At 43.2% G+C, this 25,749-nt stretch overlaps 1 protein-coding gene across 2 annotated transcripts in view; it reads right to left on the minus strand.

Annotated features, from left to right (window-relative positions):
* The window catches only part of PRKCB (protein kinase C beta), a 374,767-nt gene that overhangs the window by 199,513 nt on the left and 149,505 nt on the right, over positions 1-25,749 (minus strand). For both annotated transcript variants that reach the window (XM_070362076.1, XM_070362075.1), the window contains exon 3: positions 11,078-11,160. In XM_070362076.1, coding sequence (XP_070218177.1) covers positions 11,078-11,160 — 83 coding nt within the window. The remainder of the gene's footprint in view (positions 1-11,077; positions 11,161-25,749) is intronic.

The following is a 25,749-nucleotide window of genomic DNA, read 5'->3' on the forward strand; positions in this document are numbered from 1 at the left end:
ACCACATCCAGAAGCAACTATAGTTCCTTACAGTTATACCCAAGCCTTCACTCAGGTTTGATTCTAATCAAATTAAGCAGGAAGCCTGAGTTCATGCTGGAGGTGAAGTGGCACCAAAAACAAGATCACAGAAGACAGTTACAGAAATTCCCAAAGTGATCTTCAGAGTTCTGCCAACAGTCTGGAATAAGATACTGAGCAGAGTTGACAAGGGGACACCAAAATGTGCTCAGAAAATGTGGCCTTGTATTTTCACAAGGGTGTATGTTTGTAGACATATCCTACCATACATGGGCTTTGTTGTCTGCTTTCTTCATTCATAATGACTATATAGTCCCATATCAATAACATTTTAATCAGATGACTTTTTATTGAAGTATAATTGATATACAGTGATGTACAGACTTTCTTTTTTAAATTAACTTATTTTTTAATTGAAGGATTAACTGCTTTACAGAATTTTGTTGCTTTCTGTCAAACCTCAACATGAATCAGCCATAGGTATATATGTTCCCCTCCCTCTTTTAAGCACACAGTTTCATGAGTTTTGAATACTGTGTGCGTGTATACAGGTGCCAACTCAACAAGACACAGAAAGAACATTCCCATCACCCAGACACTGTAACATTTAATCACTGTGCAGCCTCCTGTCATACGGAAATGTTTTACTTACATAAACCCTAATTTCCAGCCATTTAGATTGCTTCCAATTTTTTATAAATATATACATATATCCTTAAATAATTCCTTAGCAAAAGTCTTAGGCTAAAAAGGTCATTAAGGCTTTTGATACATGTTGATAATTATCTCTTGAGGAAGACTACATTGGACTGGCCAAAAAGTGTACTTGGGTTTTTCATCATATCTTACAGAAGAATCCAAATGAACTTTTTGGCCAACCCAATATTCATTTACATTCATATCACCAGTAATATATTAGAGTGCACTTTCCCTCTCTTCCTCCTGTTCATGTTTTTTACTTTGAATCCTATTTCTTTTGATTTGTATTATTAAGATTATGTTCTATATGTATGTGTGGTTTTTTGGGGGGGCTATATCTTTGACTCTTTTATTTTTAACCTAGTACATTTCTTTCATACAATCCCTAGAATTGTATATTTCTCCAGTCTGATTAGTCTTTGCCTTTTAGTAGAGAATTTCAATCCACTTACACTGGGTTAGTTCCTGATGGCTCAAGCAGTAAAACATCCGTCTACAATGCAGGAAACACAGGTTCAATCCCTAGGTTGGGAAGATTCCTTGAGAAGGAAATGGCAACCCACTCCAGCATTCTTGTCTGGAGACTTCTATGGGCAGAGGCTACAGTCCATGGAGTCGCAAAGAGTTGGACACGACTGAGTGCACGTGCAAGGCAACTGATAAACTGAAATTTTTACTTCTGAGATTGCACAGTTCCTTGGCTAATTTTTATCTTGTTCTTATATTTTGTTACATTAACCAAAAATTTTCATTATTTTTATCTCTAAATTGTTTCTTTCATATTAAAAAAGTCTACTTGAACCAATATGTCTATGCCAAGAATTAAATAGTATCTTCAGCAATATGTGAACTGTGAACTTCCTGATGTTCAAGCTGGTTTTAGAAAAGGAAGAGGAACCAGAGATCAAATTGCCAACATCCGCTGGATCATGGAAAAAGCAAGAGAATTCCAGAAAAACATCTATTTCTGCCTTATTGACTATGCCAAAGCCTTTGACTGTGTGTATCACAATAAACGGTGGAAAAATCTGAAAGAGATGGGAATACCAGACCATCTGATCTGCCTCTTGAGAAATGTGTATGCAGGTCAGGAAGCAACAGTTAGAACTGGACATGGAACAACAGACTGGTTCCAAATAGGAAAAGGAGTTCGTCAAGGCTGTATATTGTCACCCTGCTTATTTAACTTATATGCAGAGTACATCATGAGAAACGCTGGACTGGAAGAAACACAAGCTGGAATCAAGATTGCCAGGAGAAATATCAATAACCTCAGATATGCTGACAACACCATCCTTATGGCAGAAAGTGAAGAGGAACTCAAAAGCCTCTTGATGAAAGTGAAAGTGGAGAGTGAAAAAGTTGGCTTAAAGCTCAACATTCAGAAAACGAAGATCATGGCATCCAGTCCCACCACTTCATGGGAAATAGATGGGGAAACAGTGGAAACAGTGTCAGACTTTATTTTTCTGGGCTCCAAAATCACTACAGATGGTGACTGTAGCCATGAAATTAAAAGATGCTTACTCCTTGGAAGGAAAGTTATGACCAACCTAGATAGCATATTCAAAAGCAGAGACATTACTTTGCCAACAAAGGTTCGTCTAGTCAAGGCTATGGTTTTTCCTGTGGTCATGTATGGATGTGAGAGTTGGACTGTGAAGAAGGCTGAGCGCCGAAGAATTGATGCTTTTGAACTGTGGTGTTGGAGAAGACTCTTGAGAGTCCCTTGGACTGCAAGGAGATCCAACCAGTCCATTCTGAAGGAGACCAGCCCTGGGATTTCTTTGAAAGGAATGATGCTTAAGCTGAAGCTCCAGTACTTTGGCCACCTCATGCGAAGAGTTGACTCATTAGAAAAGACTCTGATGCTGGGAGGGATTGAGGGCAGGAGAAGAAGGGGACGACAGAAGATAAGATGGCTGGATGGCATCACTGACTGGATGGACGTGAGTCTCAGTGAACTCCAGGAGTTGGTGATGGATGGGGAGGCCTGGCGTGCTGCGATTCATGGGGTCGCAAAGAGTCGGACATAACTGAGCGACTGATCTGATCTGATATGTTTTACTTAGGATCTTTAAATTTACACTCTAAGTTGACTACAGTTTAGTTTTGTAAGCCAGCTTTATTGGGTATGCTGGTTACCATGGTCAAGCTAGCTTATAACAATACAGTGTGGCAGCTATTTATTTTGTCAGCTCCTTCAAGTCTCCCATTCCTTCTTCTTATATGTTGTTCTCTGAGTCAGAGGGATGCTGTATGGTCCAGGCGTGTTAAACTGTAAGAGTTCATTCCCCTAACAACTGAGGACCAACCAATCAGAACCCCTTCCTGGGACTGATTATGAATGCAGGAAGAAGGAAGGCCACTGTGTCAACTAGGTTTCCATCTTTCCCTAGGGTCAACAGGTTACCAGACGTACTTACAGGCATGTCCTGTCTCCAATAGGAGCAAATAAAGCAAGGACAAGTCAGCTGGGGTCCCAGCAGGAAACGAACGGCATATTCAAATTAGGAGACTTTAAGGCAGATTTCATTAAAAGGACTGTTTAGAAAAGTGTGGGCATGCTGTTGAGAAAGCAAGAGGGAGGGTGCAGTAACTGAGAGCCAGCACAAGCAGAGGGAAAAGGAGAGACTTTGGGAGGGAACAGCTGCAGACTGCCTTAGGAGGGGAACACTGTCAAAGGGTAAAGCCAAGAAGACCTTATGACAAACGCCCTGGGCTCACCCTCCAGTCTCCTATCAATCCCTCATCTTAAGCCCAACCAGAAGTCAGAGAGTAAGGGAACCCCCACTGATGCAGCCCTTACAGGTCAGTCTCTCAAGGAGAAAGCAGAGATGATCTGGAAGGACCAAGGAGACAGCTGGCACAGCAGACGAGGGCCAGCTGCAGAATGGTAGACTGCAAAATGGCCCCAAGTCCCCACGTCCCACGTGCATCTCTGCAACGAGACTTTGCAGCCCCTACTATCCAGAGGTGAAGTCTGTTTTTCCACCCCAAATCTGATCTTGGCCACAACCACTGTGACATAAAAAAAAGCTTGAAAGACACCTATGCTGTGGGGGCTTTCCTCTCTTGCTGTGCTTGGCACCCTGAGACCAGTGTGCAGATGAGCCTAAACTGATGGAGGAAAGGAGACCACATGGAGGAGGAACCAAGTGCCCAGGCAAGAGGCTGCCATGTGCCTGAGGCTACCCTAGGTGATCCTGCACACAGCCAAGTCACAGCTGACCAAATGGACGAGAGAGCTCAGCAGTGATCAGCTGAATAGGCCCAGATCAGAAGAATGCCCCAAGCAGCCCACACAATCACCAAACATAATAAACATTTTAAGCCACTAAATTTTGGGATGGTTTGTTACACAGCAAAGCTGACTGATACAGCCAATAATAAGAAAGCATCTTACAAGTACTGGATCCTCAGTTTCAGTATCTGAGACTCTTATCCCTGAAGCTTTTAATCCTTCTCAATGTCCTTCCCATGAGCCAATCTCTTATCTAGTGCCAATTTGAGTTGGCTTTACTGCACTTTTGATTTTTTTAATTGTGAACGTTTACTTTTTCTCTATAATTTGATATAGTTTAAAATGAACAGATTAAGTATAAGATAAACTACAAGGATATATTGTATAAGACAGGGCATATAGCCAATATTTTATAATAACTATAAATGGAGTATGGGCTTTCCTGGTAGCTCAGCTGGTAAAGAATCTATCTGCAATGCAGGAGACCCTGGTTCGATTCCTAGGTTAGGAAGATCCCCTGGAGAAGGGAATGGCTACCCACTCCAGTATTCATGGGCTTCCCTGGTGGCTCAGATGGTAAAGAATCTGCCTGCAATGTGGGAGACCTGGGTTTGATCCCTGGGTTGGGAAGATCCCCTGGAGGAGGGCATGGCAACCAACTCCAATATTCTTGCCTGGAGAATCCCCATGGACAAAGGAGCCTGGCCAGTTACAGTCCATGGGGTTGCTAAGAGTCAGACACCACTAAGCAACTTAGCGTGTGTGTGTGTGCACACACACACACACAAATGAAGTATAACCTTTAAAATTGTGAAGCATTATATTGTATACCTGTAATTTACATAATCTTATCCATCAGTCATACTTCAATAAAAAAGTAAAGCATGTCACAAAAAGGAAACAAAGATATTTTAAGACAACAGGCTCACTGTTATGAAAATCAAAATAAAATAAAATGAAGAGAAATTCTTCATTCTTCTAAAGTTTAAAATAATTTACCCATGAAGCCTATTATTCTGGAGCTTTGGGAGAAGAAAAGCAATGTTCTCATTTCTCTCGATTATTTGCCTGTTATGGTTTTCAATTTTTTCTTGAGATAAAATTGCCAATTTAAAATTTCCTTGAGAATCATCCCTTTCAACCAGATTTTCAAACCCATTAGCATTTATATGCATATTCTTTTAATATGTGAATTTAATATATTCTTTTTAAATTTTCTTTTATTTCTCTTTTATTAAGTCTTCAACATCTAATGCATGATTTATCATTTTTAATATATTTCTTCATAAAGTAAGACTTGATTAAGAAACACAAAACTCAACATTACTGCCTGCATCTTTCACTGAACTGATTTAGTGATGGAATCAGGAGGGTACAAGGCATAACAATGAGTTTTATTCAGTACTTTGACCATGAATGATAAGAAATTATTATTTCTAAAACCATAAAACACTGGAGGAGTTATCTTTAGACAAACCAGCTAAAGAGTCCTTTTATACTTTTGTAATGCCTGGCACAGAACCTCTGCTCAACAAAGTTAGCTATTATTAGCTATTATTTCTTGGCAGGTCAGAGTGTAACCTGCACCCCTTCTTGAGTAGGAGAGATTCCTCCAGGGATAAATCATAATTTAGAAACCATTTTCCAAGTGCCTTCTTTGTGCCAGACACTATTCTGGCTGTGATTCAAGTAGCTTTTCATTGACTACTCACCCCGAACCTATGATTTATGTATTATTTGCCCCATTTTAAAGATACAAACTAAGATCACAGAACTGAAATAATTTTACCAAGATCAATGGAGCTGGGGACTTCAGCACTGGATTTTGACACCAAGGTTTTCTGGCTCCAGAGTCTAGGTTCTTTTTCTCAGCATTGTACTGCAAAATTTCAGGTTTTGTATAAAGTAATGGCAATGGAAAGGCTCCCCAGATGCTAGTGATAAAGAACCTGCCTGCCAATGCAAGGGACGTAGAAGATTCAGGTTCAATCCCTGGGTCAGAAAGATCCCCTGGAGGAAGGCATGGCAACCCACTCTAGTATTCTTGCCTGGAGAAATCCATGGACAGAGGAACCTGGTGGGCTACATGCAGTCCATGGTGTTGCAAAGAGTCGGACACAACTGAGTGACATAGCACTCTCACAATGGAAATGAAAACACGAGTGCATGGTGTAGGTGGAGGAATGGAGAGAATTATCAGTACATCCACAATTAGGGAGATCAGTGGAAAGCCATCAGCTACCTGCACCAAAGGCTTAGGACGTGACAGGCACTGTGCTTAGCGCTTTCACACAATGGCTCTTTAATCCATCTGTGGTTAATCCTTTTGATGCTGATGTAGTTAGCTCTTTTTCATTTTAAGGATTTTTTTAAATTATTACAATAGACCTATGTGGTTGGTACTAACATCCCAGTTTGTGGATAAAGAAACTGAGCCACAGAGAAGAAAAATGACCACCCGAGATCACCTCACGCGCAACTAACATGAACTAAGAAGGTATGACTGATTTCAGAGTCCACATCCTTAATCACCATTGTCTCTGGGTGTGTGTGTGTGTCAGCCACTCAGTCGTGTCCGATTCTTTGTGACCCCGTGAACGGTAGCCCACCAGGCTCCTCTGTCCATGGAATTCTCCAAGCAAGAATACTGGAGTGGATTGCCATTTCCTCCTCCAGGGGAACTTCCCAACCCAGGGATCAAACCCTTGTCTCCTGCATCTCCTGCACTGGCAAGCGGAGCCTTTACCACTGAGCCACTTGGGAAGCCCATTGTCTCTGGGAGTGATCCATAAACTGCCCAACTTTCCATTTGTCGTTGGAGGAGGCTAAGTCACTCAGGGAGCTGGGGCAGGGAATACAAGAAGCCTGTTGTCCTACTGAGGCCGTCTGACTCTCTGAACCACAGTGAGACCTGAGAGTCCTTTATGAAGCCCAGTGTGATGGCCTCCAGGGATTCTGTTCCACAGTGACCCCCTGAGTCAACAGGATCTGCAGTAGCTTGACCAGAGATTCTTTCCCCTCCCATGATGAGTGGTCTATTTCTTTACCACTTGAATTTGGGCTTGGCCATGAGACTACTTGGGGGGCTTCCCTGGTGGTTCAGTGGTAAAGAATCTGCCTGCCAATGCAGGAGACACAGATTTGATCCCTGGTCCAGGAAGATCCCTTGGAGTAGAAAATAGCAATCCACTCCAGTATTCTTGCTGGGAGAACACCATGGACAGAGGAACCTGCAGACTACAGTTCATGGGGTCACAAAGAGTCGGACACGACTGAGCTACTGAAGAATAACATGAGACTACTTGGTCCAGGGGGACATTGTCAGACATGATGCATGAGCTGGAAAAGCACTGATGCATTGGGATGTGCTCTTCTTAGAACCCTGAAACCACCATGTGAACAAACCAGAGCTGGTCAGCTGGAGGATGAGAAGCCATGTGGAGAAGAATCAAGGCACCTAGGCCCACAGCCAGCTCGCTGCCAGTCATGTGAATGGGGCCAGCCTAGATCATCCAGCCACCAGGCAGACACAAGCAAGAATCCCTTAATCTTTGTGCCCAGGGCAAGTCCTACACTTGACTTATCCTAGTCCAAGCCCTCAGAGACAAGCTTCTCTTTCTAATTCTGAGAAGATCTCAGAACCAGTAGGATCCCTACAGATGATCAAACGTAGCACCCAGGAACTCTGCCATGTTTTGAGGTCCCCCAGTGGTGGGTGCCCATATGTACTGTCTATTCCCATTGGCATTGAATGGTTGGGTCAGTAGCTGGGTTCACTGGGACAGAGCTTGATTCATAAAATTCCCATCAGGTAGCCTAATATGTCATGATAGAGATCTAGAAGGCTGCCAACCACACAAAGATCTACTAATACCCAGAATATTCCTCAGCTCAGGTTGGACTTGGAATAGCAGAGGGCAGAAGACAAAAGGACAATTCCTTTCTCACAAATGGAGGCAGCACTTTTCTAGTCCATGAGCTCGCTGCATACCTGCTCCTCCAAGGTCATACAAGAGGAGGGCACCCTTCCTGATCTGCATGAGCCTCAGAGAGCCTGGCCAGGTAGGCAAACAGGTGTGGCCAGATATTTAATCATGTCTCCAACCATGGACAGAAAAAGGTCAATGAACAAAGTCAACCCAGTTCAGGAGTCTGGACCAATTCATCATCCTTGGTGCCAACTGGCCTTCTTGGAACTGTGTCCAGAGATTGGCTGCCAAATCTATGCATGCCGGCTGTAGGGAGGACTGCCTGCTCTCCCCATGCCCAAGGCAATGAATGACTACACTGTTCCATTCACACAGAGCAGGGTCTCCTACAACTTATGGCGCCTACACATGCCTAGGAAGGACGACTGCCAGGTGGCAGGCAGAGGACCTATTCATTCAGCAGACTTCCCTGGTAGACATCTGTCCTCATTGTCTACCCAGCACACATTCACTGTTATTCATTACCATTGTCATTATCACCTTCAATATGTACCAGACACTGTCCTAAACATACACACCAGATATTCCGACCAAGGTTATCAGGTAGGGACAACTGTTTTATTCATTTCCAATTGAGCGATCTAAAGCATAAATGCACTGAAGTACTTTGCCCAAGGTCAAGCATACCTGAGCCTCGAAATGCTGGCTCCATCCATAGTGTGATTTTAACCAGTACACAATACTGCTTCTCTCATTTTCCTTCAAGGGACCGATCACCTCTCTCCCACTCTCAGACCTCTCCAGGGGTAAGACCATACCAGGCGTGCCAATCAGCATAACCATCCTCAGTCACATATGGCCCAGGATTTACTGAGACGTTAGCTCTTGTCACTAGAACTGCAGCACTGACAAGACATGAAGACTAAAGGTACCACGGCCAACATGCTCCCATAGGAGAAAAGCCTTCTTGAAACAGAAACCAGAAGAAAACAGAAGAAACCAGAAGAAAACTGAGCCAAGAACTGGAGAAAGAGATCCCTGAAGATCTCATTTCAGCACCTTGATTCACTGGGTCGAGCTTTTCAGTTTCAGGGACCAAAATTTCCCTTTCCATATAAAATAGTTTGAGCTCCTTCTCCCTCAGGCAACATAAAAAGCCAAGGAATAAAGAGGGGCTATGGGAAACAGCATCCTCCTGGCTGCTTTCTGAGCATCACGCCTCGATCTGCATGAACATTCAGAGCTGCATAATGGAAGCAGGCTGTCCCCCAAACTTACCTTCTCTCCTGGGTACACGGGAAGGAACTGCACTAAAAGGGTCAGGGAGTGTGATCTGAGAGAACATGAAGAATGGTCCCATCCTCGTCTCTGCAAATAGGCCTGTGAGGGTTTTGGTTGTTCTCTGTTGCCTGGAGTTCCTAAACCCAAATAGCACAGTCTGCAAAATAATGGCAGTATCAGCTCTAGAGTGTGCATGGCCTGCCCCTGATCTGCAGCAAAATGGCAGATGACCACTTTTAGAAGGCTAGCAAGAGCACATGCAACAACAGAAGGTAGTGACTACCCACTTCGAGCAAGCTGAGATCAGCTGTCCACTCTAAGCGATCAAGACAAGACCAGTGGGAGACAAAGCCAGTGGGGAAAATTCCAGGAAGGTGAACCAAAGCAGGAACAAAATAAGAGAACTGGGGATGACAGACATACAGAGTTCATGACTGGGCCAACAGCACTGCGTGCGTGGTGGAAGGGCCAGGACGGCTTCAGCTGCATGGAAAAGAATACCCTTACTTTACCAGTAAGAGGTGCTTCTTATCTCACATACACAGTCTGAGCATAAGAGAACTCAGCGTTGGCTCAGCAGTTCATCAACGTCATCCATGACCCAGGTTCCTTTAACTCTTCCACTCGGCCATGCTCAGGATGTCAGTCATAGCTTTCTCATTGACCCTAAGGGTTGCCACAACTCCATGCATTCATTATGTGCCCACTCAAAAATGTCCACCAGAACAAAGAAAGGAGTATCTTCCTTTATCAGAAAGGAATGTCTTTCCTAGAAGCCCTGCTCAGACTTCCCCTCGGGTCCCACTGAGCAGAACTGGGTCACGTGCTCATTCACTAGCTACAAAGGAGCCTGCGAAAGCAAGCAGCAGGCATCTTCAGCTTTATACTAAGAGGTGGCCTTTGCCAGAAAGAAGAGTGAGGGTGAGGAATGGCTGTTGGATAGGCGATCCACATGTACCTCAAACTTTAGGTAAACTTGTACCAAGACTTTAGCCACAGAGCACTCATACACAGCACTCAGGCTGTCATTCACTTAATATTTTCCTTAAGTCAATTTATCTTTTTCAATTTTTATTTATTTTTGGCCATACCACACAGCATATGGGATCTTAGTTCCCCAACCAGGGATTAAACCTGTACCCCCTGCACTGCAAGTGTGAATTCTTAACCACTGGACTGCCAGGGAAGTCCCTATCTTTTGAAAGGAAAGTGAAAATGAAAGTCACTCAGTCATGTCTGACTCTCTCTGACCCCATGGACTATACAGTTCATGGAATTCGCCAGGCCAGAATACTGGGTAGCCTTTCCCTTCTCCAGGGGATCTTCCCAACCCAGGGATCAAACCCAGGTCTCCCACACTGTGGGTGAATTCTTTACCAGCTGAGCCACAAGGAAGCCCTATCTTTTGTTTAACTCTAAACACCTTTACTTACGTAGGAAATTTTAAATCCTCACCATAAATGACAAACCACTACTAGATACATTTTTCAAACCATATTAAAATAAAGCAATAATGATCAAAACAGTTTATTTGCCAGTTTTACCCAGGAGCATCCCTTATCCCTCAACAGTAATCACAGTTTGGGTTAAACGGAGCAGGAAAATCTCACTTCCTCCTAATTCTGGGGCCCTGACAAAGAGTTCACAATTTAACCCTTGCTCATCAACCCCATGCCTCAGCCATAAAGATGAAGACATTGTGCTAAATCATAGAAGGGAAACTGGTTTCTTGAAGTCATGCACCCCTCTCAAAATGTTTTGTTTTTTTTCCCATTAAGATGAAAATAGTCTCAGAGGCCGTAGGGACCGTGACATCCTGACTTTTTGTCTCAGTATACTCACAGTCACCCAAAAGGATGCATTGACTATGGACAGAGAGAGGTGACCAGGGCCTGTTACTTACGTCAGAGGCTGGGCCCTTGTCAGCGCCCGGGCAGGAGAAGGTGACAAATTCATGGCACCGCTTGTGCACGACAAAACAGCAGACTGCAAAAGAGAAAATGAGGGTAGGAGGGAAGGGAGAGGGGAAGTGGAGAACAGGAAGGGAGGGGAAGAGAGGAAGACACATTAGGCCTGAACTTTATACTCAAAGGCTTTATAATCAGATAAACAATGCCTTCAGTTTCTGCCACTTGTCTTCTATTGAAGTCAAACTCCTGGGTACACCGGTGTTACAACTTGCAAATTACTAATTATATTGACTACTATGGATGACATAGTACTGACAACTACACTTAGAGAACCTACAACACAAAAAGTGAACCCTAGGATAAACAATGGCTTTTAGTTAATAACCATGTATCGATATTGGCCCATCAATTGTAACCAATGTACCACACTAATGCAAGATTCTTTAAAAGTGCTTTACACATATTAATTCACTTAATATTCCTAACAACACTCTAAGGCATGTTATTTCATTTTTCACATTTTTTAATGTTATTTTCCATTATGACTTATAATAGGGTATCAAATATAGTTCTCTTCATGTTTTAATTGAGATATAATTGATATAATCTTATATTAGGTTCAGGTGTAAAACATAATGATTCCATATATACATTTATAAATGATCACCACTCTAAGTCATGAATATCCATCACCACACATAGTTGTAAATTTTTTTCTTGTGATAAGATTTTTTAAGATTTACTCTCTTAATGACTTCCAAATATATACTGCATGCTCAGTCGTTGTGTCCGGCTCTTCTGCAACCCCGTGGACAGTAGGTCACCAGGCTCCTCTGTCTGTGGGATTTCCCAGTAAGAACACTCGAGCGGGTTTCCATGCCCTCCTCCAGCGGATCTTCCCAACCCAGGGATGGAACACGTCTCCTGCCTTGGCAGGCAGATTCTTTACCATTGAGCCCCCAGGGAAGCCCAAAGACACACTACAGTACTACTAACTATAGTCACCATGCTATTTATTGCATCCCCTGAACTTATTTATTTTGACCACTTTCATCCATGTCACCCGCTCCTGACCCTAATCTCTGGCAACCACCAATCTGTTCTCTGTATCCACAAGTTCACTTCTTGGTTTTGGTGTTTTGGGTTTCCTTTTTTTTTTTTTTAAGATCCCACATACAAGTGAGTTAACATGGTATTTCTCTTTCTCTTTCTGATTTATGTCACTTGCAAACGTTAATAATAGGGGGAACTAGGGTGGAAATGAAGTTGAGGGAATGTACAGAAACTGTATTTTAGTTTTTCTATATGCCTAAAACTGCTCAAAACACCAACAATAAATGAACAAAAATAAAAAACTGCAGGAGGAAAATAGCAGGGCAGAGGAGGAACATAATAAAGAGATTTTAAGAAGGTGTTAACTAAACACAATATGTAGATGTTGTTTGGGTCCTAATTTAAATGAACTAACAGTTTTTTAATAATTGTGAGATAATCAGAAAAATGAATGGCTGATTTTTTGAAAATATGAGGGAATTTTTGTTATTGGTATTAGGGAATTATAATTTTTTATATAATAAGGGTATTATGATTTTTTTGTTATTCTTACTTCTAAGGATACATCCTATAATCTTTATGAATAAAGTGATTCAATTCAAAATAATTCAACATGACAGAAAGGAGACACAAAGGGTAATAGATGGGAAAGAAACATTAGTCTTGACTGATTATTAGTGAACCTGGGGATAATTCCCCAGCAGCCCAGTGGTTAGGACCCTGTGGTTCCACTGCCACGGACTCAGGTTCAATCCCTGCTCAGGGAACCAAGATTCCACAAGATGGCAAAGCTAAAAAGAAGAGTTCCAAAGGGGTCAATTTCTTTCTCCTTTTTCTGTTATGATTTATTGCATTTTGTAAGTAATATATGCTTTGTATAAAGACATCTGTGTCAAACAGCATGTATATGTTTGTTGTGAGTAGGGAAGTCCTCTGTGCCTATAAGTCTGTGAATGTTGAGAGTAACATATGAAAGTGAAAGTGAAGTCTCTCAGTCATGCCCGACTCTTTGTTACCCCATGGACTGTAGCATACCAGGTTCCTCTGTCCATGGGATTTTCTAGGCAAGAGTAGTGGAGTGGGCTGCCATCTCCTTCCCCAGGGGATCTTCCCAACCCAGGGATCGAACCCGGGTCTCCCACATTGCAGACAGGCACTTTACCATCTGAGCCACCAGGGAAGCCCTACGTGAGTAATATGTGAGCAGTGGCCAAAAAATGCCAGTGATGGTTATCGCTGGGCAATAGGACTACAGATTATTTTTACTGACAACCTTTACATCCATATTGTTTGAAATGTTGACAAAAGAGTATATGCTAATTACATAATATCAAGGGAAATAAGCCTACTTTCATTTTGAAACAAAGAGTCAAAGAAAAACAAAGATCGGGAAATGAAAAATATGATTGCCCAAACTGGAAAGTCAGTGGTTGGGCTGATACAAAATGGAGAACAACTAAAGAGGAACTTAGCAAATTGGAAGTCTAATTTGAGTGATTTCCCCAGAATTTTGCAAAAAAAAAAAAACAAGAAAGAATAAAAGAAATGACTCAAAACATGTAGAATAGATCTCAAAATTCTAATATCTATACAGAAGGATGTTCAGGAAAGAACAGAAAGAAAAGTAAAGAAGGTGTAATTGAAGAAAATGAAAGGAAATTCTCTAAAGATTAAGAAGAATTTGAGCCATGAAATTGAAAGAAACTATCAAGTGTCAATAGATACGAATAAAAAGAAAAATGACTAACAGTGAGAATTACCAAGGCTCCTTGGAAGGAAAGTTATGACCAACCTAGATAGCATATTCAAAAGCAGAGACATTACTTTGCCAACAAAGGTCCGTCTAGTCAAGACTATGGTTTTTCCAGTGGTCATGTATGGATGTGAGAGTTGGACTGTGAAGAAAGTTGAGCACAGAAGAATTGATGCTTTTGAACTGTGGTGTTGGAGAAGACTCTTGAGAGTCCCTTGGACTATAAGGAGATCCAACCAGTCCATTCTAAAGGAGACCAGTCCTGGGTATTCTTTGGAAGGAATGATGCTAAAGCTGAAACTCCAGTACTTTGGCCACCTCATGCGAAGAGTTGACTCATTGGAAAAGACTCTGATGCTGGGAGGGATTGGGGGCAAGAGGAGAAGGGGACGACAGAGGATGAGATGGCTGGATGGCATCACTGACTCGATGGACGTGAGTCTTGGTGAACTCCGGGAGTTGCTGATGGACAGGGAGGCCTGGCGTGCTGTGATTCATGGGGTCGCAAAGAGTCGGACACAACTGAGCGACTGAACTGAACTGACTGAGATATCACTGTGAGGACGTGTCCAGCAAGGAAAGGAAGAGAAGACGGGAAAGTTACTGACAAAGGAACAAAAATAATTTTAACATCAGATTTCTCATCTGCAACTCTGCATTCTAGGATACAATGGAGGCACTTCCAACAGTTAAGAGTTCGCCTTCTAATGCAGGGGGGTGAGTTCGATCTCTGATTAGGGAGCTGAGATTCCACATGCCTCGCGGCCAAAAGACCAAACCATAAGACAGAAGCAATACTGTAACAAATTCAATAAAGACTTTTAAAATGGTCCACATAAAAAAAATCTTTAAAAAATTTAACTAAATTGATTGTGGCAATAATTTTTTAAAAACTAAAAAAAAAAAATAGAATACAATGGAGCAACATTTTCAAAGGTTTAGGAAAAGTCATTTGAACCTAAAATCCCATACACAGTCAAACGAGCATTCAAGTGAAAGAACAAAATAAAGACATTTCCAAAATACAAGAACTTGGACATTTTACTTCCCACAAAGAAGTAATAGAGAATATACACTCCACAAAAAAAAACCAACAAAATGAATAAAAGAAGCATAAAACAGTGGTGAAAGAACAAAGAGAAAAGCAAGGTGAGGGTTGGGGGACAAGTCTTAAGAGACAGGGACGGGAAAAAGACTACAAAGTTGCAACATGCTAAGATCCTTGTCTTATTCCTCAAGAGTTAATAGGTATGGAGAAACTGCATTTTCACCTCATGCGAAGAGTTAACTCATTGGAAAAGACTCTGATACTGGGAGGGATTGGGGGCTGGAGGAGCAGGGGACGACAGGATGAGATGGCTGAATGGCATCACTGACTCGATGGACGTGAGTCTTGGTGAACTCCGGGAGTTGGTGATGGACAGGGAGGCCTGGCGTGCTGTGATTCATGGGGTCGCAAAGAGTTGGACACGACTGAGTGACTGAACTGAACTGACTGAAGCTGAAATAGTGTGCTAACAAGAATAACTTGCAGACTACCAAAAGAAAAAAAACTGGACAAAGAAAACTTAGTCCAACTACATTTCAAAAGGCCTTCCCATATGATCCAAATTCCTATCTCTACCATTCTTTTCTCTCTACTTTTATCTGGCATCATATGCACTTTAAACTTCCATCGATTTGTAATTTTTTTTGTATCTGAAATGACATGGGAATTTAACTTGCCATTTTTTTCCCCAAATAGGTAATCAATTGTGCCAGCATCTTTTATTGAATAATTCATCCCCTCATCACTGATTTCAAACGCCAACCTAATTATGTACTAAATAATTATATACACTGGGGTCTGTCTTTGGGCCTGCAGTTCTGTTCCACTGATCTGTCTTATAATAAAGAAATATGGGATTTAATTATAGTAGCTTTATAATATGTTATATCTTGGCAGGGCAAGTCTTCTTTCATTATCCTTATTTTCAACATTCTACTGGCAATCATTCCAAGTTCCAAGTGAACTTCAGAATCAGTTTATCAAGCTTTTAAAAATACCAATGGAATTTTTATTGTATTTAGTCAACTCCCTACCCTCACCCCCAGAAAAAAATTTATTGGGACTTTGATAATTGACACTTGCATAACAATGAGTACTTCTATCAGGAATAGAGTGCCCCCTTGCTAAAATTTTATTTTATGTATCCCAGTATTTAATTTTCTCTATGAATGTGTGCGTGCTAAGTTGCTTCAGTCGTATCTGATTCTTTGCAACCCTATGGATTCTGTAGCCCTCCAGGCTCCTCTGTCCACGGAATTCTCTGTGCAAAAATACTAGAGTGGGTTGCCATGACCTCCAGGGGATCTTCCCAATCCAGGGATCAAATCCATGTCTCTTATGTCTCCTGAATTGGCAGCTGGATTCTTTACCACTAGTGCCACCTGGGAAGCCCACTTTTCTCTATAGTTCTACATATTTATAACTTCGTATTATCTGAGAAGTCCTACTTCTCTGCTATTGTGATTTTGACATCTTTTCCATTTTGTTTGCCGAGTGGTTATCATTTACAAATAGGAAAGCAATAAATTTTCAGAGTATTTATTCTCTAAGTATTTTTAAAATTCATGAGAGTTGCTGTGGGATTTCAGTTGCTTCCTTTGAGTTTTCCAGGTAGAGAATCATGTTATCCCCAGTAATAACATTTTTCTTTCCTCCTCCCTGATAGATATGCCTCTTGTGTTTCCCTTTATATGTCCATATGTAAAATTCCCAGAGCAATGTGGAATAAAAGGGATGACGAGCAAACAGTCCTATCCAGCTTAGAGCTTTTACCGGCTTTATTTCTCCCTCACGCTCTTCTCAAACTAACTTTGGGAATTTATATTTTCCTTTGGAATGATCCACAGTGGTCTCCTCTGTGTGTTTCAACTGCATCATCTTATCTGGGATGGTGCCAGGCTCTTTCTCAAGCTTTCGTCTATTATATTGTTGGGGAGTCTCTCTCTCTTTATTTTTTTTCAGAGGTTTGTCTTCCTTAGTGTCCATTTTATTATTCTTTCATTTTAAAGAAGCAAATGATGGATATACTTATCAATTCTACTGTTTCTTTCTTACTTGTTAGTTTTACTGCTATTTGTCCTACTTATTTTATGTGTACTTGTTCTTGTATTATTTATTGGTTTGCAAGTATGAATTCTGGAGTCAGATGGCCAGGTTTTGATGCTGCTTTCCCACTCCAATATTCTTGCCTGGAGAATCCCATGGATGGAGGAGCTTTGTGGGCCACAGTCCATGGGTCGCAAAGAGTCGGACACAACTGAGTGACTTCACTTTCACTTTCAACATTTGCAAACTATAATGTTTAGGCACATTATCTTATCTACCTGTGCTTCAGTTTTCTTTCTGAAAAATGATGGTGATAATAGTAATAATACTCATATCACAGCAGTATTGTCAGAATTAAATGAAATAATCCATGCTCAGAACTTAGCCTAACATACCATGCTGCTGCTGCTGCTGCTAAGTCACATCAGTCGTGTTCGACTCTGTGTGACCCCATAGACGGCAGCCCACCAGGCTCCGCCGTCCCTGGGATTCTCCAGGCAAGAGTACTGGAGTGGGTTGCCATTTCCTTCACCAATGCATCAAAGTGAAAAGTGAAAGTGAAGTCGCTCAGTCGTGTCTGACTCAGCAACCCCATGGACTGAAGCCGACCAGGCTTCTCCATCCATGGGATTTTCCAGGCAAGAGTACTGGAGTGGGGTGCCATTGCCTTCTCCGAGTATGCAACAAATGTCTCCTGCTATTATTCATTATTCATTTTAAAGCTTCTTGAACTGACTGCTCAGCTAATTTCTTCCCATTCTTCTTCATTAAAAGTTTAACATTTCAAGGCTAAAAACTTTCGAGCACAGCTTTGACCACTTCCTATGCTTCATACTGCCATCATTGTTGTAAGTTTCTAATTGGCCTATTACTGAAGTTTTCACTTCTCCCTTAACCCAGAAATGTTTAGGAAAGTTCCTCTCCCCCAAGCTCACCACTGATAAGCAATTACTTTAGCCTAGAGCCCTTCTTCAAAATATCTAAAATATCAGTTAAGGTCTTATCTATCCTTACTCTCTTTGAGGGAAGCTCATCTCTAGCTTCCTAGTGTCTACCACATGTCCTGGCATATATTGAGTAAACAAATATTCGGTGAGTGAATCCACAAAGAATGAGCATTATCAGCCACACAAAAAGAAGAAAACCCAATCAACGTAATGCTAGCTATAGCTCCCGGCTGGCCTTCCACATTCTACCACCACAGTCAAGTGTAGGACTACGTCAGTCATTGACAAGGTCTCTCCTGCCAGCCTTCCAATTAGCCACGAAAATAAACAATCTACTTCCACCTTGCTGGACTCAGTATGCCAAGGGACTTGGCTGTGCCCCAGCATGCTCTACAGAGAAGCTGGGAACAGGCTGAAAAGTCGATGAGCTTCTAGCACAGGTATTTACTTTATACAGCGTGTTTCTAAAAAGTTCTGCAAATCAAATTTCCCATTAACTAAAACACTTCAAAGAAAAGGAGTAGGGCTTAGGCTATTTAAAGAAACAAACTAAATCCTTTTGTGATACAAATAAACACCCCCTCATTTCGTTTGGCAAATTCAGGGTAAGACTAGCTTTTCTTAAAGAAGAGCCAACATTCACAGAAACTGCTGAAACACGTTCTAGGTCCTGCTTTCAAACAGGTACCTGGTAAGAACCAAGAATTCCTAGATGCTTCACGATTTACGCAACAACTCTTTGCTCCATAGAGGTTAGAAGCCTGCAGCCTACAGCCTTCTGAATCTAACCGTTGTCATGCTTTATTAGGACTACATGATGCAGTCTCAAACCCAAATGTATATGGACCAGACAAGCACTGAAAATGTCTGAGTATCAGGTGGGAGAATGTACACAAGACCTATTTTAAAAGGGGAAACTGCTGGACGTCCCTGGTGGCTCAGTGGTAAAGAAACCACCTGCCAATGCAGGAGACAAGAGTTCGACCCCTGCTCTGGGAAGATCCCACACGCTGCAGGGAAACTAGACCCATACACCACAGCTACTGAGCCTGTGCTCTAGAGCCCACGCCTTGCAACAAGAGAAGCCACTGCCCTGAGAAGGCCATGCAACCACAGCTACAGCGTAGCCACCGCTGTCTGCGACTACAGCAAAGTCAGCATAGCAATGAAGACCCAGCAGAGCCATAAATAAATAAACTGAATCTTTAGAACAGGGGGCAGTGAACTGCTACTTGGCTCCCACAGAGGAAGAGATTAAGATTCCAAGCACCATTTATCTCCAATCCTCCCATTACATTAAAATCATGAGAGTCATAGGCCTACAGGTAGAATAACGTCTTCCCCCAGCCTCACCAAAGACGTCCACATTCTAATCCCTGGACTGTGTGAATGGTGGCTCAGACAGTGAAGAATCTGCCTGCAATGTGGGAGGCCTGGTTTCAATCCCTGGGTCAGGAAGATCCCCTAGACAAGGGAATGGCTACCCACTCCAGTACTCTTGCCTGGAGAATTCCATGGACAGAGGAGACTGGCAGGCTACAGTACATGGGGTCTCAAAGAGTCAGACACGACTAAGAGAATAACACTAACACATCCTGGTGAGTTTAATGCAATTACAAGAGTCTTTTTTTAAAAAAGAATACTTTTTTCTTTTTTTTCCTCAAAATTTATTTACTTGGCTGTGCTGAGTCTTAGTTGCAGCATGCAGGATCTTCGATCTTCACCGTGGCATGTGAGATCTTTGCGTTTAGCATGTAAACTCTTAGTTGTGGCATGTGGGATCTAGTTCCCTGACCAGAGATTGAATGCCCAGGCCGCCTGCACTGGGAGCATGGAGTCTTAGCCACCGGATCCTTATTAGAAGGAGGTATGAGGGTCAGAGTCAGAGAAGGAGGTACGACTACAAAAGCAGAGGCTGGAGTGATGCCACTGCTGGAAAGGAACACACTCCCAGAAATGTGGGTGGTGTCTAGACGCTAGAAAAGGCAAGGAACAGACGGTCCCCAGAGGCTCCAGAAGGAATGACGTCCTGCTGACATCTTGACATCCTGCTGTCTTGATGTTAGCCTCATGAGACCCATTTTCAGACTCTTGACCTCCAGAGCTATAAGGTAATAAATCTGTTATTTTAAGCCATTAAGTGTGTGGTAATTTGTTATTCTAGCAATAGGAAACCACTATACCAGCCAAGGATCAGAAATACTTGGATGATCCCAGAAGCAGAAGACTACAGACAAAAGCCCAAGAGACCTCTCTGGAGTATCTGCCCCCAGGAAGCAATGGGACCCCAACTCTGCCTCATACTGCACCCACCCCCAAATGCCCAGCTCTAACCATTACAATTCATTTGTTGTATCCAGAGGAAACTAGATCAAGTCGTTAAATTTTTATTTTCTCTCTTTGGAGTCGATCCATCTCTTGTACCCTATTCTCACTAGAGTCTAAAATGGGCAACTGTCATCTTTAGGAAGCAATCTTTGTCCCTGAATCCAAACTAACCAGAAGTATTCATTCCAGCACTTGCTGCAGATGTCTGTGTTGGAAGAAGAGACAGAGGGGCCTTCAGCACCTTCCTGAGCTCTCATCTCTCTCTGGAAGCCCCCAGACAGCCATTCCTCAAGAGAGAAATCCACCATCTGCAAGACTTCCAGGCCAGGCCTCTGGATCAGATGAACCTCAGTTTGAACTTTCATTTAAAAAAAAAAAATTTTTTTTTATTTACTTATTTGGCTGTGTGAGGTCTTCACTGCAGCACGTGGGATCCTCATGGTTCCATGCAGGATCCTTCATCGTGACGCACAGACTCTCTAGTTGTGGTGCTCAGGCTCTGGCACACAGTCTCAGTAGTTGCAACTCTCAGGCTTAGCTGCTCCATAGCATGTGAGATCTTAGTTCCCTGACCAGGAATCGAACCTGTGACCGCTGCATTACAAGGTGGATTCTTAACCACTGGACCACCAAGGAAGTCCCCTGAACCACTATTTTATGAACCTCAAGCTGAAAGACATCAGCCCAATTACTATGCCTCGCTGAGCACCCATATCCTCCAAAATGGGAATGATAGCATTATCTACCCTTTTTTTTAAACTATTATTTTTTTTACTTTACAATAAAAGAATACATTTGAATCAGTTCTAATGAGGTGGATGAAACTGGAGCCTATTATACAGAGTGAAGTAAGCCAGAAAGAAAAACATCAATACAGTATACTAACGCATATATATGGAATTTAGAAAGATGGTAACGACAACCCTGTATGAGAGACAGCAAAAGAGATACAGATGTATGGAACATTATCTACTCTTAGAAAGTTGTTGTGAAGGTCAAACAAGACACACACACACAAAGTGCTCGGTGGAAAGGGTCATTTGAGGTGGAGGCATCAGTGTGCAAATGTTGCTTTCAGATTGGTGTGCAGGATCCCTCTTTCCTCCTGGGTCAAAGACGACTCACAGGCATGAAACTGCCCAGTGTCCAAGATGAGGTGGTGCTCCCTCCCATGCTTTCTGGAACCATCTCCATGATCAAAGGCAGATAGGCCTGGTCACCACCTCCACCCAGCCTCCCTACTATTCAGAAGCATGACTCACAAGACCGTGGACTTGAGTTGGCAAAGGACTTTTACATCCATGGTTATTGCAGCTTAGCCCCATCACGGCCCCAGGAGGAAGGTGTTTTGATCTGTGTTTTAACAAGAGGGATGCTGATACACAGAGAGGAATGACTTGCCCGAGGGCGTCCAGCTAGCCAGTGGCCACGCTTACGTTTGAAACCAGGTTTGTCTTCCTCTGGAGCCCACACACTCTCAGCTCATACGGCCTGGCTGCATTTGTGTTTGTCATTCATCTCACTGTTCCAGAAGAAATCCTCCCCCGCTTTCCTCACCCCAGCCATCCAGTCAGTTGCTAAATCCTACTGATTCTTCCTTCGCAACATCTTTTATACCATATCCTCCTGTACACTCCCCACTGATTACACCCTAACTGCCCTCAGTAACTCAGAAATGGAATTTTGCAATGAAGCCTTGACTGGTTTCCCCCGAAACTGATAAGCCTGCCATGTCTCATCTCTATGAACCAAAGCTTCCATAATCACAGAGGAGACAAGGTCATCAGTGTTATGTGATTGCCATGAAATCTAAATGAAACATCATGTACCAGTGTACAGCATCAGGGCACAAAGGAAGTTTCTCAGTGAAGGTTTATTTACTTCCTTCCAGGTTAGAGAGGTTTACAGTCTGAACTCTGCAGCCAAGCTGCCTGAACACGACACCAGGCCACACTATTTATTAGATCTATGACCTTAAGTTCATTGACCTTGCTGTGTCTTGCTTTCCTAGTCTATAAAATAGAAAAAATAATAGTGCTTTTCTTACAGAGTTGTTGTGAGGGTTAAATGAGGTCATGTGAGGACCAAGTAAGTGTCTAACATATACTGCTGCTGCTAAGTCGCTTCAGTCATGTCTGACTCTGTGCGACCCCACCAGGCTCCTCTGTCCCTGGGATTCTCCAGGCAAGAATACTGGAGTGGGTTGCCATTTCCTTCTCCAATGCATGAAAGTGAAAAGTGAAAGGGAAGTTGCTCAGTCGTGTCCGACTCTTAAGGACCCCATGGACTGCAGCCTAAACACCATTAATATTATTTCTGCCTACTTCCCTCACCCCATACAGCCTACACACTTCTGAAAAATTCATCTTCTGAAAACTCAGCTTGATACTATCTCCCTGCTCCAACATACTCACTGGCTGCTTATCGTCTAAAGTCACACTGTCCAATACGGTAGCCACAGGCGATATGGGGTTATGCCAATTTGAATTAATTAAATGAAATTTAAAATTCAGTTCTTGGGACTTCCGTGGTGGTCAAGTGGGTGGTTAAGGCTCCATGCTCCCAAAGCAGTGGGCCTGGGTTTGACTCCCTGGTCAGGGAACTAGATCTTACACGCTGCAACTAAAGATGCTGCATGCCACAGTGAGGATCAGAGACCCGGCATGCCCCAGCTAACACCTGGCACAGTCAAATAAATAAACAAATATATTTTTTAAAAATGAGGTGAACAATCCATTGTTTAAAAAATACTTCAGCTTTTCATTCACACTAACCACATTTCAAGCGCTTAACAGTCACATGTGGCTAGAAGGTACAGTATTGGACACTCACTGTAGAAAGTATTATTGGACAGCACTGGCCTAAAGAATAAAGTTCCAGTCCAACAGGCTGGCATCCATTCACAATGAAACCAGCATCCAACTTTACTCTTGCCTCCTCTCACTCCACTGCCCCACATTCCTGCCAGGCTGGATGACTGTCCTTTTCTATACTTCACTCATTCTCTACTGTGCAAATCTGTTCCATAAATACTTCACTACCAACAGTCCATCCCATGATGGCCATGAGGAAATTTAAAGGCAGAGAGCTTAGTCCTCCAATCAGCAGACCACAGGCCAGACTGGAGTAGAAATGACATGCTCCACAGGATAATTCAGTCTGGGAGCCCCAGGGGACAAGTAATGGTTGGCTCATTCTACCTACTTCCCTGGGCTTCCCAGGTGACTCAGCGGTAAAGCACCCATCTGCCAATGCAAGAGACACAGGTTCGATCCCTGGGTCAGGAAGAACCCCTGGAGGAGGGCATGGAAACGCACTTCAGTATTCTTGTCTAGGAACTCCCATGGATGGAGGAGCCTGTCAGGCTACAGTCCATAGGGTCACAAAGAGTCAGACACAACTGAAAAGATAGCACACATGCACCTACTTCATTGCAAGGGTTAGAAACTTAAAACCCTGCAGAGGCCAGGCTGTGTGACTGAGTGAAGCCAGGCTGGTGTAATACAGCAGGGAAGGGCGGCTGGGATGAACTGGACGGCACATGCCCATCCTGGGATACTCAACTCTGTCCAGCAATGGCCCGGGGAGCGCTAGTCCCGTGTTGCCAGATGGGATTTTTTGAAAACTCCATGCTGACCATCCAAAGACATCTGAGTCCCACCAGTTCACAAGCTCTGTTTTAGCTAGTCTTCCTGATTCAAATACTATCACCTTGGTTACACATTATCTCTGAGCTCAAATATCCCCAACCACAGAATGGGGACAAGATCAGTTACTGGCTCCATCCCTGGATCAGGAAGATCCCCTGGAGAAGGGAAAGGCAACCCACACCAGTATTCTTGTCTGGAGAATCCCACGGACAGAGGAACCTGGCGGGCTACCGTCCATGGGGTCACAAAGAGTCAGATGTGACTAAGCGACTGACACTTTCACTTTCACTTCATGTATAGTCATAAGGATGAGACCAGATTCCTGTGCTTGGCACATACCTGCCCCACATCTGATTCTTAATAAAAATATGAATGAGTACATTGACCGTGAATGAATAAATGAATGACTGGGCTTTTGGTCACCTCTCTCACTCAAGAAGTCACTCTCACCGGCTGAGTCAAGAGGAAGGCAGCTGTGGCCGGGGTGGTGGGTGGTATTTGCCCGTCTGTGGGTGGCTGGCCGCAGCACAGTCAAGCTGTATGAGCCCAGAGTCATCTCACAGCCCTGCCTGGCCGGCCTTAGGTGCGCAGTTAGGATTTCTTTTTTAAACTGTTTATCATGCTTAAGGCTTAAAATTCGAACATTCCTGATTAGCATATGTTTGAGAGACAAGGCTCTACCCCATTACCAGAGGGAACTACTCTTTCTCATTTCTTGTCAGTCTTCTAGCAATATTCTCTGCATTTGTGTGAGCATGTATGAGTCCCTGCCTATATGTGGAGCATAATTCTCTATTTCCTTTTTGGTTTTAACTATGCCTCTTTAGTTTCATCCATAAGATTACAAATCTACACCCTTGGTTCTCAGTCTGGGATGCACGCTGAGTCGCTTGGAGCTTTCAAAACAAAACAGGGCTCAAGTCCCTCTAGAGATTCAGATTTATTGGGAGGAAGACTGGAGAAGCTGGGAGGGCTTCCCAGGTGGCCCTAGTGGTAATGAATCCACCTGCCAATGCAAGAGACGCAGGTTCAATTCCTGGGTCGGGAAGATCCCCTGGCGGAGGAAATGGCAACCCACTCCAGTATTCCTGCCTGGAGAATTCCATGGACAAAGGAGTCTGGTGGGCTCCATGGGGAGTCTATGGGGTCGCAAAGAGTCAGACACGACCAAATGACTGAGCACACACAAAGAGGCTGGGAACGGGTGATTCAAATGGTGCAGAGCGCTGCTGATCTGCACACTCTCCTCATGCATTTCCCCAAACTACCACATTTGGAGCCCATGCCATCTCAACATGTAGACAGTGACCTCATCCTGTCTCCACAACTGCATCCTATTCCATCATATGGACTGTCAACCATTTACCCAGAGTTAAAGGGAATTCGCAGAGTTCTAATGATGGTGATTTCCTCCCATAAGAGATGGAAGGAAGAGCAAACGTCATTTCTTTAGCAGCAGCCTAGCACTACTGAGCAAGAGCCTTACAGGGGTCAGCAACTGCAGGAAAGGAATGCTTTCATTCACAACATTACCAAACTTATTTAACTAAGCCAGACAAAGCAGTGGAGCCAACAAGAGACAAAGGATAGGACTCAGAAGTAAACAAACTCATGAGAAGAAAGTCCTCCCTCCCCCACGGCCACCAACTTCTGCTATAACCCCGGGGAGAAGGCGTCTGGGCAGGACAGCTACTGGGAATATCCTGCTTGTTTGGATAACACTTGGAGACTGCTCTTGACCCCGTGGCCTCCCGGCTTTGATCATGCCCTAAAGGCGGGGGCAGCAAGACAAAAAAGCCATGGCCTAAGAGGAAACATCAACATCCCTTGTTCACCAGAC

The sequence above is a fragment of the Bos mutus genome, chromosome 25, assembly GCF_027580195.1.
Source record: "Bos mutus isolate GX-2022 chromosome 25, NWIPB_WYAK_1.1, whole genome shotgun sequence".
Lineage (NCBI taxonomy): Eukaryota > Metazoa > Chordata > Mammalia > Artiodactyla > Bovidae > Bos > Bos mutus.